The sequence below is a fragment of the Trachymyrmex cornetzi genome, unplaced genomic scaffold, assembly GCF_001594075.2.
Source record: "Trachymyrmex cornetzi isolate Tcor2-1 unplaced genomic scaffold, Tcor1.1 scaffold16, whole genome shotgun sequence".
NCBI classification, from domain to species: domain Eukaryota; kingdom Metazoa; phylum Arthropoda; class Insecta; order Hymenoptera; family Formicidae; genus Trachymyrmex; species Trachymyrmex cornetzi.
Genome location: NW_017296201.1, coordinates 5,844,019 through 5,861,873, shown reverse-complemented (window position 1 = coordinate 5,861,873; position 17,855 = coordinate 5,844,019). Strand labels below are relative to the sequence as shown.

Sequence of the window (17,855 nt, the reverse complement as noted above, 5' to 3'; positions counted from 1 at the left end):
TAACAAAACAAATGAGCGTATTTTTAATAAAAATTTATAGCAAATCTAAGTAAGAGAAATTCTAATTATGCTGCACTAGGAATGATGCCGAAAAGGGTTAAAAGTAATATATATCTAAAATTCCAAAATAGCCATTGCTATGAGCAAAATAAAATCATAAAGAATATGTTAAGATAAAAAAAATTGTTTAACATCGCATTAAGTACTTTATTCGCTAGTTCTTTTATTTCTAAACATTAAAAAAATGTTATTTACATTTCATTCAACAGCTCAATTAACACTGTCAATTATCAACACATTCAGCACGTCCAATACATGTTTCATTTGCCGACAGTCCTATGACAACAACACGATCTCACGCAGGTGTCAGGTTCATACGCAGGCAATATCCTAAATCGTCATGGGTTGTCATTGACCCTCGAGCCTGACACTCGCACCATAGCCGAGATACAGACGGCCCTCCGGATGCCTCGATGGCATTCGAAGGTATCCGCTGAAGGGTGTAACGTAACCAAGAAGCAAAATGGCGAATATCGTGCCCGATCGCCACCATTCCTCGCCGCCATCGAGTTCTCTTCTGTGTTCACGCGTACATACATGTACGCTCTTTAAGGGAGGGAGGTCAAGCAGGATCACCACCGCGCCGACCGGCTCTCGGGTACGTACGTCCCGCGGAACCTACGATACATCATTTTCGGCTGGGATGATCTTACGGTAGATTTACCATTTGTACAGTTTATGGGCGTTGGTCTGGGCCATAAACTTGGTTGGCAATGACGGCGACCCACGCCACCGCCGCCGACTAAGTTAGGTAAGCCCGGACGGTGGCGGCGATAGTTTGGAGGCAAAATCTCGGGGAGGCGGTGCGGAAGTGCACGAGAATCCTACGCGATATGTATGTTCCGCGCTTAGTGGTAGCGAAAGTGCCGTCGACATATTGACCGTCTCTGATACGCTGAAAGAGACATCAATAACGGTTCGTGCTTACTAGAATAGAATTGTCAATAAAAAGGATATAGAGATAAAATAAATGCGATATCCATTAACAAATATCATTGGGTAGTTAAACAACGATAAACAATTTTTACATTAGATTTTAGCGTTATATTAAGTCTTGTGTATAATGGAAAAAGTATTAGGAACAGGAATATAAATACGAAATATTATATATGTCGTGTATCTTATTTGTATCCATTGTGCGTTATATTTAATTTCTATCTAATAATCTTTCTATTTCTCTGATTATATTTAATATTTATTTCATATTTCTAATATTTCTTTCATTCTGCACAAGGCTTACGCGTTATAGTTTATATATAATATTTAATCTAGGAGTAGTCATCTCATTTTTTTACGTAAACAATTACCGGGGTATTTTTATAATTAAAATTATTATTAACAATACATTGTATATTATTGATTGTATTCCGATTTATTAGCATTTAAGAACTTTATGAATATTAATTTACTCACAATTTTCTGGAAAACGTAAATAAAAACCAAACAAATATTAAACAGAATAAGAATATTAAATAGTTTACTATGACAATATTTAAAAAAAATAATGATTTTAATGAATATAACGGTTTTTTATTGTAGGTTTTCGACAGAATTGTTAAAGATTCGTAAGAAATAGTTATTAAAATAGGAAGAAAATATGTTGAAAAAAAGAAAGAAAACAACATTCATTTTACAATTCACATTTTTTTCGCTGTTGGGATATAAAAACACTGGAGGTGACTATTCCCGGGTTAAGAGTGCAGCGTACGCTATTAATTCGTTGAAAACTAGGCTTTTAGATTCGAGTAACATCTTGTTCCAGTATCGTGTTAAAGAGAGAGCACATAAAAACCGGCCACTCGTGCAAACTCGAATTACTACGCATCGCGTGCGTATCGGGATCGCGCCATCGTTGAGCTCGTTACGGGACGAGCAAAATCCTTTTTGCGTCCCGTCGTCCGTTGCGTTTGACCCGTTTCGAGAGATTCCACAATAGGATGAGTGGCGAACACACGGGGTATGCGGGATCGAGATATCGTATGTGTCTACGGTGGCCCCGCCGCCACACACAAGCGGCTCTACGGCAAAGCACCGACACGCAGCGCTGTGGAATCGGCGAATCCCACTCGATCAGAAGCCGAATGGAAATTAAATGCTCAGTCGACCGTTATGCTGATTGATTTGTATTCTGCGATCTGCTGGCATGGCGAGGAAGTGTGCTAAACTGCGGGATTTATGTTCTCTCCTAATTGCGTCGCTCTTCCCCCTCGTCTGCCCATATCTCGTCTACGCTACCCATCCTCCACTCGCTGAGCTAACATCCTTACTAGATTAATCCGACATTTGATGTGAAATGACATGTTTTTATGATGTAGAGTATCTTGCTTAACAAAGATGTTCAATTAAAGTAATTAAAGTAATGCACGCGCCTTTGAAGCTAACATGTCGAATAAAATTTCTTCGCAATGCCATTTTGTGTTAATTAAAATTTTTGCTTTGCATTCAGGAATGCAGACAGATTTTTATCAGTTATTACGCAATATAGACTAATTAAAAATAATTTATTACAAGTTAGACTCTTTTTATTTAAAATGTAAAAAATACATATTTAAAAAATACGAAAAATTTATAAAACAGAATATTCAATATTTTTTTAAAGAATATACATAAAAATAAGTTTTAGCTTTAATTGTCTTTTGATCCATCTGTATCGAACACATCGGTTCGTCTTTATCTTTTTATTCTTATTCTTCTTTAATTGCTATCTTAATAACTATTAATTAGAGAAAAATGTATATATAATACATAAATGTATGTGAAAATATCCGTAACGTATTGAGTTGGGATGTGGGTTTGCAAAGCTCAAATGATTGCGAATCGGTCGTCCCTACGCACGGGAAACCTCTAAAGCAAGTACAGTATCGACATCTCTTGAGTCTACTAAGAAGTATATATTACTTTATCGATTTATGAATGAAAAATTTTTTCAAAATTTTTTAAATATGCGTACAAATAGCTTTTATTTATTTAATGTTGTATTACTGTGTGAATTTGTATTATATGCACAAATATTAATAAGTATATCTACGTATCTAATTATCTTTATATATTAATTCATTTATATCAATAAATGTATGTTTCACGTATTTCACAATGCTATTAATTCTATCAATAATTGCAAAATAAAATTATAATCTACTAATGCAATAATAATTTGTACTAACAGTAAGTCTGTTACCGATGGTCAATAGTCAAATATGCTTTTGCAAACTTATATTATACTGTATCAATATTATAATACAGTTATCCAATGTTGGAGAATCAAGATTTGTATCAAGAAAGTTGCTTTGCTTCCTGTCTTACTAATTGTTGATAAGAGCAATCCATCGATGACATGATATCGGTATATGATAATTTAACATTCCCATTTAGCAGTCCTAGAAGCGTTTCAGTAAGTAAAAATCAGTATTTTAAACTCTATAGATACACAAGACGTTTATACCAACGCTAGATTATTTATTACATAAAATATTGAACGTTACCGCTTGAGGGTATCTCTATTTACTTTCATCTTATTATTTGGAAGAACAGTTGTATAAAAGTTCCTCCTTTCAACCATAGCAGGCAGTGAAAAAAGATTCGTCTAAAGTATTCCATAGACAATAAATATTTTAATAAGTAAATATTGTTTTCCGATATATTGAAAATATATTAGAGATATGGTATGTGTAATTTTCAATTGTATTTATTTCATTACTTTTAACTTTTTTGTACTTAAAAAATATGTACATTAATCTAGAACTGTATAAATAATTCATATAACTCAAATAAAAAGGTATCTTTATTTAAGAAATTATTAAATACTTAATCAGAATATATCAAATATTAAGAAGGTCGATTTATGAATTCGTTATCTGCTACAAATTCGCTCATATATAATGCGGCATATTTGTATAAAGAGGGTACTGAGTAAATCGCAGGGATCGGCGGGTCTTGCATACCAATGAGACTACTCAGACTTCTCCTTTTACCCTAATCAGGATGCAGCCCTTGACGCGATGCAACCCCTCCATCTCAACTATTTCTGGTGCCATAGGCTTTACTTTGCTTCGAGGGTTGCGGCTCGAAGCGCGCATTGGCTAACTTGGAGGGAGATTGTGATGCAACAGGGGTTGATGAAACGAGGATCTTAGTACATTCAAGACGATGGTTGGTACGAGGTGTTACATTCCATCCGAGATTTTCAAATTACCGGATTATGCCACGGAAACTGGCTGGCGCAGCAACTATCTAAGACGCTTAACGTCGTCGACACGGGTCGCATGGTTTTAAGTGACGATCATCCTAACATCTCTTCTTCTCCCTTCACCCTTCGCGACTCCTCTTACCAAGTGGACGAATGAAGTTCGAGATTTAGTAGCTTCTTGTGCCGACAGCATCTGACGAATGATGCTGCTAGTATTAATGATCACTTCCTGAATGTCTTCGTTGACGTACAGATTAGACGATGACACAAGTTGGAAGAAGACACTGACAATAAGTTTAACACATATTTGTATTAAGTTTAACACAATTACAATTATGCTATTAAAGTACCGAGATTAATAATTTTCAAAATAGAAATGTAAATAAAGACACCGCCACTATTAACATAAGCTTACGTAAATTTACTTAAAATTTTGTAATAACAGGATAATTTAAATTTGAGCAATTTATCTCGCTGTAATAGCTTGATGTAATTACAGTACTTTATAAAATTACTATAAATAAATTTACACATTCTACAATATTTAAATTAATATAAATTGTAATTAAATAATTAGAAATAAATAATTTTCTTCGTAATTATATATTGTATATAATTTTTTTTTGTAAAAAATAATTAAGATAAATTTTCATTTGTTTTTTTGAAGTAAATTATTTTGCAATTAATATAAAATTTAGAGTGCGACATTTCTATAAAAAAGTAATTAATTTTAAAAAAAAAAGTAAGTAGCACAATGTTGTCACAAATCGATGTAAGTGAAGGGTATTTTCCACTCTGTATCGATTTCCCATTTGTTCTGGCAAAAACTTTACCTTGCTTACTACTAGCAACTTCGGAATAACAATCATTTAAGTGAAACAAACAATCGTGCAACAATTGTGAAATAATATGTTTAATAAAATAATTAGTAATTCAATATTCCCTAGGTATTTTCAAATTATTCTGAACTATTTAGATACATACACATTTGGGCATAGATAACATGTTGCAGCTAAGGTAACAAGTAAAATACGATTAAAACACTTTTCTTTCTTGTTACGATTTCAAAAGCGAACATTCATCTCGCTGCATTATAAACTGAAATGTGGCAATGGCACATCTCGGCGTTTTTATTACATCCAATACTGTTCAATACGATCGAGAAATAATTATTACTGGTTCTCACTTACAGCAAGTCGTTAATATAACATCGCCTGGCGATAACGATTCCGGACTAATTGCTTCTCCCATATTACATTTTATGTCGTTATGTTAAATATTAGTACGGATCAAAACACAGAAATATATGCACAAAGTTAAAACCAATAAAACGCAAATGCGTTTTCCCATAATATTCTCGATATTAAATACAGCTGAATTTAATCCTTTGCAGATCCTGTATCAAAGTGAATTCAATATGATGGTTTACGATAGTCTTTACCACGCCTTTTTTTTTTTCAAAGGTGCTCCATTCATTGAAATTAATTTAGAACGCGGAGTTAGATTTTGGTTTTTATATCTGTATCCTATAAATTTAATTCTATTGATAAAATTTGGCGGAGAGAAAGAGCAGGGAGAGAGAGAGAGGGAAGGGGGGAGAAAGAATTTAATTTCAGCTTTAAATAAACTTTTACAGCGTAACGCAAGTAGAATCGTAATGTTTTTGAAAGAGCAACGTACTAGAGCCCGTTATGTCAGACAATTCTATCAGCTATCGGCAACTCGATTCCACGGTTTTTATACTCAGAATCGTGGAAAGCGTGAGATCACTCATGCGATACGCACGGCACAGATAATATCGCATCGATCGATAGTTCGGCTTGACGACGAAGTGCAATCGATCAGTTGCCATTATTGGCGAATCCGATTGACGAAACCGGCATGACTTCCTTGATGACGAAAAGATGCTTTTACGTAAGACGACAGTGAATGACACAATCACCGGTTCTTTCTAATTTCTGCGATCGATCAATCGTTAACCTGTCTAAAATCTTGGACAGGCAATCGCACAATACAGTTCTTTTCTGTAGAGACGACTGCCGCGGAAGCTGTTGCGAAATTAGCGAGGCCCAAGCCAAATTGCTCGTTTAAACGATTGGCCACAGCGACGACTTGCAAGATCAATACGAATACATACAATGCTTATTGTTTCTTTCAGAAGGGTTTTATCTAACAATGAGATGGTGGGAGTGATATAAAAGATTCAGCGAGATGGATTGAACGAGCAAGGAATCATTGAAACCGACGAGATTAAAGTAATCTTCTGCGAGATGTATTGGATATTGTTTGTGTCACTGCTCCCGCACCTGTTCATTTGTAATTGCTTGGCCAGATCTGTTATTTATGAAAATGTCGAGAACGATGTTGTCGCTGTTGGTTCACTCATTCGTGAGGTACGTCAACCGGCGCCGTTAAGTCTCATTGCGGGAGTGAGGGACTTAATAAGCGCTGGTAACGCACCGAAGCCACAAGATACTAAGAAACACATGAAAAACGCATCTGGTATGTGCTTCATAATTAATGTTTCTAATAGAATATAAAATACGAAAAAGTCATATGCACACAATATCTTAGATATATAATTTATTATTTAAATAATTATAAAGAAATCAATAATAAGTTGAAACGAGTATAATTTATATTTTTTCTTTCTCCTACTCTCTCTGAGATATGTTAAATTAATGTTTATCGCCGAGTGCAGAATTTCGGGAACGCGTTAGATGTCTTGTTGAGCGTAACAAGGGCGGACAACAATGTGGTTTTAGGCAAATCAGACGAGGGCGGTTACTACAGAACCTACGGGAGCGATGCGGAGGGTGAGAAGGGTTACTTGAAGGAAACCTACGGTAAAGGTGATCATGGCTACAAGACTCTCGACACCTTCCACAAACAGGATGGAGATAAATACGAGTTCGAGACGCAAACCTCTTATGGCAAAGGCCATGCTGATGATGGTCACAAAAAAGATCATAACGAGAAAAAGAATGATCACGAAGGCGCAGGTAAAGAATCGTCAAATTATAATTTACTAATCAATAGCAGATACTAACACAATAATGAAAAAAAAAAATCTGATCATAGATGTAATAGATATAGATGCATTCCCCAAGCATCATAGAAAAAATTGATTGTATCAGCATTTCTCTTCAACTTAATACTTTAGAGACAGAGAGAGATATGAATCAAACTACTCTTTCCCTTCCTAAATCGATAACAAGTGACAACTTCATATAGGAATGTACAGTCTATACTTCTGTAAATTTAAATGACTAAAGGTTCTGATTCGTTTCTATTTATTTATCTCGCAAAGACTATATATGTTACTAAATACTACTGTATATTACTGTTGTTAATTTAACAGTAAAATTAAAAATTATATATATATATATCTGATAAAATTTAACCAAACTGTAGAAACACATGAGTTTATAAGACACCAAAGCGCTTTAAAATAAATTACGAATAAAGCGAAACTAGCGTTTAATACGATATGAAAATTATAGGTACTATGATCGATACGGAACACGCCGCTGATGGGGGTGATCACCATGAAGGAAGCGAATACTCGCACTATACCGGAGGCGACGATGGAGATCATTATAGTAGCCATTACATAGAGAAAGAACCGGAATCTTACAGCCACAACGAAAATTATTCCTCTGGAGATAGTGACGAGGGATCTTACGAAACGCATAGCTCTTACAGCTCTGATGGAGAAAAGGGAGAAGAAGGGGATCATTATTAATTTTATCAGCGTATATCATTTTAATGTTAAATGTTCAGTCCTAATTGGAGCGCCTTCTTTTTAATTTCAACCGCAACCTGTTATTATAGATATTAATGTTATCCGCAACTCGTAACCGCAACCTGTAATAACCGCAACCTGTTATCATAAATATAAAATACGCGCGTCATCATTGAAATTATCAAAAATAATAGTGCATATTTTTTTTCGTATATGCGTAAATACATTTTTAATAAAAATGACTTATTCACCCGCACGCAAACGCACATACACATTTTTGTTACAAGCGATTAATACTTACTTTGCAACTAAATTTGTAATATAGATCGATCGTAAAGTAATTTATGTTTAATAATCAATAAAATATTATCGTCAATATATGTGTTAATTTCACTTGATTATTAACTTTGAACTTTTTGTGCCATCTACATAATTGTAATAAGCACTATTTATTCATAATTGATGCAAATATTTGTACACAAATGATTTTTCAACACCTTTAATTAAAGGATGCGAAAATCTTTTGCATCGACGCGTCGCATTAAAATAATGTGGAATAAAGCACGCTGCCGGCCAAATTGAATGCTATATTAATATTATAACAGCTTTTCCATTATGAAATTTGCCTTTACGCTTTCGCGCTTGGATCGATCGCGAAAGTACGAGCGTACGCTTGAAATTACCGCCCGGCGAAACTTGTTACATTAGCAATGTCCGTGCATGATCGATTATCAACAGCTAATCCATTCTGGGGTACATTTCGCGTTGCATGCAAATAGTTCGTTCTCACGGTATGGATGGATACGTATCTGTTCGTCGAAACATTAATCCATTAAGTGGTTCGTTTCTTTATCAAAACCCAATATGTATCCCAATATGTATATGTAATTAAAGATGCGCAGAAATAAGTATGCACATTTTGCGCAAAATCAATGTCACTGATGTAATTAGACTTTAAAGAATGGGAATATAATGGTAGAAGAGAATAAGAATTTTTTTTTCTCGCAAAGAAGAAATAAAGTTACGACTTAATACCACAGTAGCCGACACGCCATTTATTCTTCGAGTTAACGCGATTCGGCTTTTATACATGTCGTACGACATTCACTTAGGATAAAGTATTTAATTCGAATAAATTACGCTGCACTCTAACATTTATTACGTACACTAGCTACACCAACTAATCAAATTATCGTTTAATCTCTCCGCGTGAATGTACAAATGTAGTTTGGTTTGTTGCGGAGAGCAGTTCTAATTTCTAATTTAACACCACCCGAGGGTCAGAAGCAATAACTTGTTCACTGTCTTTGTCAAGCTTCGAATCAGTACGTGTATTGTATTATTTGCGCAAAAAGCAAATAGGTTTTCGAATCTATTTCACCACTGATTACAGATACAGTTTAATTACGCGTTTAATAGCGGAGGCTTGAAACTGTACTAGATTGTAGATATTGCTGTTCAGTTGGTAGACAATAGACACGGTTAATCGCCAATGAAATACATTTTTAGCTGATAGAAGACAAATACGATAAAAACGTGAGTGTTTGTTAAAAAGTACTTTCCGTCACGCAAGAATGTGTCTCGTATTTTAAATCTGGCTATTGGTGTAGGTAACATTTACGAGCGGCTTGCATTTTGCAATTATTTATAACGAGGAAACTTTCCAGGTGGTTGCCCATCCCCGAGCGGAAAATCAGTTTGTTAATTGTGCGAGATAATTATCGTTAAACGCTGCACATGACAAAGAAATATTTTGTTGTCATCGCTTCACTCAACCATTTTCCGGAGCCTATGCGCAATCTAATATATCAAATATGATTTAATTCAACTGTCAATACATAATTTTGCACCTTTTCACTATCACGTTTCACAAGATTATCGTTAAAAATGTAAAAGTGAAAACAATATGAAGTCTGTGCGAAATTGTTATTTGTTTTTCGAAAATGGGATTTTTAAGTCATAACAAAATTCACACAAAAATATAAAAATTTTTATTGTTTAAAATTCAATATCTAGATATCTGGGTGTGTATGCATTGAAAAGGATTTTTAAAAAATTTTGCTGATTGTGTATACTTTCGTCTTTATATCGCGTTGTGCGTATATTTAATTAGAAATGAAGGAGAAAATATATATTTATTCTATCATTATCGAATTAAAAAGACATGCCATTATTGAACGAATAATCGGCTTAATTCATATTCAAAACGGTATATGCAAACAATTAATACATTATTTGATGTTCTGATCAATAGATATTAAGGTATACGCGCACCGCTCTGCTGGTTCATTTTATTTAAATATTTCGTTGCGATATGTTTCAATTATCGCATGCAGTGAAAAAGAGAATATCACAATGGTGGATCAGCTGAAAATATCAACTGTTTGCTTGCATAAATGAGTTTAAAAGGCGAGCAAAGCGAGAGGGAACTCAAATTAGAGACTATCACTGTCAGCTCTCTCGCGGCGATCGTCGGAAAAGCTTGTAGCTCGAATAGGGCTCTTGACCGTAGAATGGTAGCTATGTCGGGGTGGTCTCTCCGGGTTTAAATTAGAAAACAATTTCATTAGCAGCCCAGAAGCCAGCGCGAGGTCCTTTTGTTCGCGTCGGTGTATAACCCGACGGTTTTATTCAACATGCGAGAATGCACCGAGAGTGGTAACGCGGGGAACGGAGAAGGAAGAAAGGAAGAAGGAAAGATGGTGCGAGGGTAAGACTTGAATGTGAGAGACAGTTCAGTCGTTGGATTGGGAGAGCCCGGACTAACGGTTCCATCAACTGATTGCACACCTCACAACTTAGTGACGCGGAATAGACGATGTCTGCGGTATTCGCTATTTCTTTCATTATGAACAAAATCAACAAAAAAAAACTTATCCAACTTACGTACTTTAATGGCATTATCTCGAACAAGAGTTTTCAAAAGTTCTCTATTTTTCGTGATTTTTCCGTCTTTGTTATATTTCTAAAATAAAAAAGTCCTGTAAATAATAACTTTCATTTTTTATAATACTAGGACTAATATATTAGTATGAATAAGATTATAATCAGAATGCACCACTCGCACGTCAGATTTAATGATATGGTTGAGTTTCTAATTATGAAGATTATGCCCGGAAAGTTTTCAAATCTCGACTGTTAACACTCCTCGGGAACGACGCAACCGAGCGAGAGTAAAACGCTTGATGAATCAACGAGTTACGCCACGATTCACGAACGCTTCTTTGTACGTAAAAATTTCAATGATATTTTAGATTTGAAATGAAGTCATGCGCTGAGCTCATTGGCCAAACAAAGAGACGAATGATTTGGATGGTCCGACGCCGCCTTGGATCTGCTTACAAAGCAATCTTTCCATTTGAGTCGAGATCTACGGCGAACGCTACCTAATCTAATCTCCGTTACGGCGCTGAGTCGAAATCGAACTTGGCAGAACCCCTAGTCTTCTCTCTGTCTGAGAGATCCTCGAAACTGGGCAGTAACCAATCTTTATCTTGATTATGCAGCGCCAACACCGGCGAAAGCCAATCTCCAATCGAAAGTGGTTGCCAAGTAAGATCGTAAAGAATCAGAATCTATCGAGTAGTATTTCAGACTGCAAAACGGGCCGATACTTTGGATTTGCAATGGAAATCAACACCGATACTATCGCGATTTTCCACTTCTTATTACCATATACATCATAGTCGCTGCTATTTGTTTATTCCGTTCCGACGGAATTCATCAAATTAAATTTTAATGATACCAAATCATCAGTTACAAATTTTGAAATTTATTTTTTGTTTGATAACATTTACAGACTTTCTGATTTTATTGAGTAACTCCAAATATCGGGTTTCGTCTTTTCATTGACATTAGAATCGTTGGATGATTAAGGCTGCGGATGTTATTAGTTTTCCTTAGTTTTCGATGGTTTTCGAGATCATCTAATAAAACTGTCAGGGTTGCCAGAACAAATGGGTCAACAGTTAGCGAAACGATCCGCGCAACGAACGCCACGCGTGATATACGCGTCGCCGACGTCTGTAAAACTTAATAAATTGTTTTTGGTTTATGACGTTATAAATGGCGCTGTGTTTACGAGAGGCGAATTTATGTCACAGGTGATAGAATTAATGGTAAAATTAGACAGCTTATCGATGAGCTAGCGAACGCGACGACGCGCACATGCTGTGATAACAAAACGCTTCTAGGGCATTCAGCGCGACATATGCATATCCTGTATTTGTACGTCATGACGTTAATTAAAATGATTGCGCAAGCACCTGGTAGGGTACTTAACTTCAAATATCGATTGAGGTCACCATCGCTACGTGAGATGTTGATCGGGGCGCATGCATGTGTTGGACAACAAGATGCCACTTTGATTTAAAATAGATATTTTGCCATTCGCGATTGAGTTTTTACGTTTCATGTATTAATTAATTACTATTGTGTTAAAAAATAAAAATAACAGTAACATTTTATCATTTAGACATACTTTAACGTAAATATTATTATTGAATAGAATAGATATAAATTAAATTTATATTTTTACTTACTTAAAAAAAAGAAATTTCTTACTTTCACAAAGTTTGTTAAATAAATATTTTAACAACGATTATTACTTAAATGATGTTCAAATATTTATTTAACAAACATTGTGAAAATAAGAAATTCCTTTTTTTCTTTAAGTAAGTAAAAATATAAATTCAATTTATATCTTATATTTTATTCTAATATTTACGTTAAAGTATGTTTAAACGCAAGTGTTGATTGCAAGTGGATAAAGGAACAGATCGATACGAAGATCGATAATGCGATTTGTTGCGGTCTAGAAATTTCCGTGGTTATTGTTCCTGCGGCAGACCGATGCTCGCGGAAAAAGTGGTAATGGAAAGTTCTTCCTGACGCCGGATACAACTTTTTGCGGAAACAATGCGTTCACGCAGTGTATCGAGATACGATTAATCAAATAAAAATTTACATTGTTGTTCGGAACAATCGTTGGAAACCCATAATTTTGTGAATATTACTCAGAGAAACGTTAACGAGTCGATTTGTTATGTCACTTCGTAAGCAAGAAATGAGATCCAACTCAACGAATAATATTTTAACATCCGATTGAACGCTGCAAGATAGCACGACGGAATATTCTAGTAGAATAAACGCAATGTGCGGCGATGCGAGAAAGTGTGAAACCGTGTGCCTCCCCACCGTATCAACGGAGATTGGAACGAAATTTAGGAATACTTGCGGTCGTGCGGATGAAAGTGGACTCGGCGGAAACATACGGCCGCGCCGTGACGGAAGTAGCTGGACCATCGATATTTAAGTGTCAACCGTAGTAACATCGGCCATCAGTTCGATCGAAACCGAGTGCGATCGAGATGGTGCGAGGTACGATGTTATTTCTGTCATTCATTGCAATATGTTCGCTCACATTGCACACGACGTGTCATGCCCGAGATTTGGCCAGTGCGAAATCGCGCATCAGTCGACGCAATGTACAAGAGAACGATGACCACCATGTAGGTCATTTAGAGCCTGCCGCAAAATCGTCCTCGATTGCAAAAATAGACGAAACCGATCTCGAAACAGCAGCGACTAAACACAAGGGCCATCATCACGAGTCCGGAGGTGGTCACAAACATGAGTCTCATCATCACGAGGATCACGGTGGAAAAAGTGAAAAGGGGTATAAGAGCCATCATCATCATGACAAAGGTGACAGTGGTAAGCACGATGAGGAGCATCACGCAGGCCATCACGAGGAACACGGAGGCAAGAAGAAGGGCCATCATGATGAGAACGAAAAATATGGTGAGCATCACGAAGGTGAGAAGGGTCACAAAGGTGGAAAGTTCGGTGAAAAGAAGGGCCACAAGAAGGGTCATAAAACCAAAGGTTATCACAACAAATTCCATAAGGATGAGTTCCATAAAGAACATAAGTTTTACGATGATTATCATAAGGGTGGGCACCATGAGAAGCACGGCGATTTCCACGGTCATCATGAGAAAAAGGAAGGCCAGCATAAGAAGGGCGGTCATCATCATTCCGGTTATCATGAAGATCACCATGGCAAGAAGGGCCATCATGACAAAGGTCATCACGACGAGGAACATAAAGGTCATCATGGTAAACACGGCCACGAGGATCACCATTCCCATCACGATGGATATGGCAAGAAAGGCGATCATCATTCCGGAAAGAAGTACGGCTACAAGAAGGGGCATTAGAGTTGTACGTTCAAATACGTATCAAAAAGCGATTACTCGTTCTACTGTTACGGCTTATGTACCTGCTCCGGACCAAGTCACGCGACCAAGTCGCGCGATTGTTGTATTTTGTACCATTCTTTATATAGAATAAACCTGCGAATACTAACACGCGCAAAAAAATAATCGTTTGATTGCGACTCGTTGACTTTTCTTTCTTCTTTAAGTCTTAATGGAACAAATAAGTTTCTCCTTCTTCTCCCCTCCCAGCCCATATTTGTCCCAGCAGCTACATTACAGTCAAGACGGCAACGTGATATTACGCCTTATCGATTCCTTACGATTTATTGCCGCCGTTTTTCTCAGCGTCCTTTTATCACTTCCCATCGGCAAACTAAAGTAATTTTGCCATTTCTTCTCGCCTTGTGCCTTCGCTTATTGACAAAGATAACAATTGCGCATGAAAGAACACGTCATTGTTCTCAAATCATGTGAATAGAATTTTTACTCACACATTATAGTTGCTCGAAGAAATAATCGAAAAATGGCATATTATCGCGTTATTGTTGCGTATTATTATCATCAATTCGGTTAAAAAATTAAATTTGATTGAATATTTGTCTTGAAAATGATATATGGCCTGTTGACTTTTTCTGAGAAAACGACAATTTGATTGGTTCAAGAAGGCATAAATTGATTTACTGTATATACAATAAAAATATTTATCAGAGCTAGGTCTCTATTGTCGGGCAAGAGTAATATATATTGGTAATTTTGCAGTATGAATTTTAATGTCACATATAGCACAGATCATTAATGCACCAATAATTGAGGTTAATCGATTGGTCAGCTGATTGAATTGATTACCGGATATTAATGGGCCACAGAAACGCGCGTTGCGAGTTGACACGGTTAAATTTGTAGATAAATACCGCATATGTCTACATGTGTGTGTTGCAACATACTCATGTAATGGTATGCAACATAATACTATGTTGTCCATTGTAAAACGTTAAAATAAAAATATGCTTTTATATGATATCAATACTACAATGGTATTAAAAAAAAACAGAGTTAAATCGTATTATTCTATAATTATGCTCGAATTTAATCCAAATTGTTCTTTATATCGTTAATTTCTTTCAGAAATCGAATTAAACATTTTACCGTCAATTATTTTCCTAAAGAACAATATTGACGTTAGTTTTGCACAATTAACTTTCTATAGACTTATTTAGTTAAATATCTCGATATTCAGTATTTTTACCAAATAAAAATGTCGTTGAAAAAAATAAACTAAAAAATTGATTAAAATTGAATCGAAGGTAAACGGAACTTTTCAATCGAGGTTTCATTTAATGCTTTTATTTAATGTTCCACATAAATAGATTAAAACATTTACTATCTCTGGTAGTGTAATGCTTCGATTATAAGTATATTTGATTATATCTTGATTTGTATTTTTCTTATACTGTCACATTATTATGATTTGATCAGCCGATGCGTGCCGTCGAAAACATATGACCACTTAATGTAAATTGCTGATGCCTTCTGCAATGCGTATACATAGTCAGCGCTTATTATTCGTTGATTAATCAATGATGATATTAGAATATGTTATTTAAATCCATTTACGTTATGTATATAATTTATAAGTCTAATCTATAAGCTATAAATTGTTTGTGAATAATAAAAACTAAATCTCCAGTAACCATGCGCAACCAGTATTTTTATTAAATAAAAATGTCAATTTGGTATCTTTGAAAATAAAAATGTCATTGAAAAAGATAAACTAAAAAACTGATTCAAATTGAATCGAAAGTAAACAGAACTTTTTAATCGATTTTTCATTGCTTTTATTTGATGCTCCACGAAAATATGTAGATTAGAACACTTACTATCTCTAGTAGTTTACTTTGATTATGAACATATTTGATTATATCGGTTTTTAGCATAATACAATGAATACGCCAACAAGATGAGCTTAATCCAAATATTTAATTTAGTAGCTTACGTCAAAGGATTTCTTGCGCAGCCTCATGATGCAATTTTCATTATACGACTGTAGCAGGTAGATCATTTATTATTCGAAGGGTTGCTTCAACTTTGTGAAAATTTTATCAAAGGCAGGGAAGAGTTTATTTAGCCAGTTTTCAGCAACGTTTTATTAAAGAACTCTTGTTTTCTTATTGTGTTTATTCTTAAAAAATAATAACTTATTATTCTATTTGCCGCACAGGCAAAACATGCGACATAATAATGTAAATTTTGTCCCGCAAAAAGTAACGATTATTTTTCTTTTCGTTAAAAGCTTCTAGTCTGGCAACAATTGGTGGGAATGCAATGCAAATGCCACGTGTTTCCAAGTCTTCATTAATTTGGTTAAATGGCGCGATTATTTTGGCTTCATGAAAGCACGCGAAATCGCAGTACACCGCGGTGGGTGCGTACTTCTTTGAGCTCATGCGTTTCACACTCTTTTCTTGTTTTTTTCTTTTTCGTTCCGCACCGGAGCCACTTCAATTACATTAATTAAACCACCCACACGTACACGCATTACAAGCGAAACAATAGCAGACCTTTTCGACGGCCGCCGGAATTGTCACAGGGCGGAGCATTTCAAGTAGATTCGTTGCCGCGCGCATGCAATCTCCGGCGGAGAATGGGCTCGCACAACCCTGAACACTCACTACATCGTACGTGGCAGTAAAGAAGTGCATAAAGTCCCGTTAATCCGTGCTCGGCGTACCGGAATTCAATTCGGACGAACGCCATGGAAGTGGCGATCTCATTTGCTGCAGGGTGGGATCGTTAATCAAATTCGCGGCGCGATGAATACGATAGTAGGCCCCTGTGAGTTTTTGCCCTCCTGTTTTTACAAACGAACGACGCATATGCAACGCGGTCGAAAGTGCAGTAGTCCAGTATCATTATCTTGCAAAGCAGATTGAGAATGCGTGTGCTAATGAATAACGAATATTAATTGAAAATTATAGAATGCTTTTTATGTATACCTTATATACGATTTTCACGCGTATATGACAATAACAATTATAGTTTCTTTTTAATTAAATTCTATTTTAATAATGAACGTTCTAGACGAGTTATAGGATACCCTCGGCAGTGTTCGCTGAACTAAATATTAATACGTACTACCGCGGGAATACGTTTTATTTACCGCTGCCCGATAATGCGTTATAACCAACGGCAAATTTAATGCTGTTTATTAATATTGGAATTTGATAAATAGCTAGAGCGTAGGAATTTTTATTAAAAGCGAAGATCCCAAGCACGCTGATAATTTACGGTACTCGTAATTTGCCGATCAATAACGCATATATGTCTATTCAATTAAGAAAGTACGTTTCTGGCAATTTGATAATTATTGCACAGAACGCTTTAATATTAAAGAAATCTGGTATAGGTAATAGCAATTTTTAAGCCTTATATAATAATCGTGGATTTCTTTAACTATTTGCTCGGCTGAAGTAGAATCTTGTAACTATAGATATTATATATACGTATCACACGTGTAATTGCGTGAAATTGCGTGCAATATAAAAAAGATATGTTAAATATGTTACTTTATTTCAACAACGTATACACAATTAACAATTAACACAGATACATTACTGGATTATTATATAATATGAGTAATAGGAAT

At 35.6% G+C, this 17,855-nt stretch overlaps 2 protein-coding genes across 2 annotated transcripts; both read left to right on the top strand.

Annotated features, from left to right (window-relative positions):
- The first annotated feature begins 6,489 nt into the window (after positions 1–6,489).
- LOC108758747 (spore wall protein 2) lies at positions 6,490–8,294 on the top strand. The gene is made up of 3 exons (XM_018503832.1): positions 6,490–6,748; positions 7,012–7,248; positions 7,750–8,294. The coding sequence occupies exons 1-3, from the start codon at positions 6,517–6,519 to the stop codon at positions 7,989–7,991; spliced, it is 711 nt and encodes a 236-aa protein (XP_018359334.1). The 5' UTR covers positions 6,490–6,516; the 3' UTR covers positions 7,992–8,294.
- Positions 8,295–13,345: 5,051 nt separating this feature from the next.
- Positions 13,346–14,361, top strand: LOC108758907 (histidine-rich glycoprotein). Its single transcript, XM_018504131.1, has one exon. The coding sequence runs from the start codon at positions 13,361–13,363 to the stop codon at positions 14,210–14,212; it is 852 nt and encodes a 283-aa protein (XP_018359633.1). The 5' UTR covers positions 13,346–13,360; the 3' UTR covers positions 14,213–14,361.
- The last annotated feature ends 3,494 nt before the right edge of the window (positions 14,362–17,855 follow it).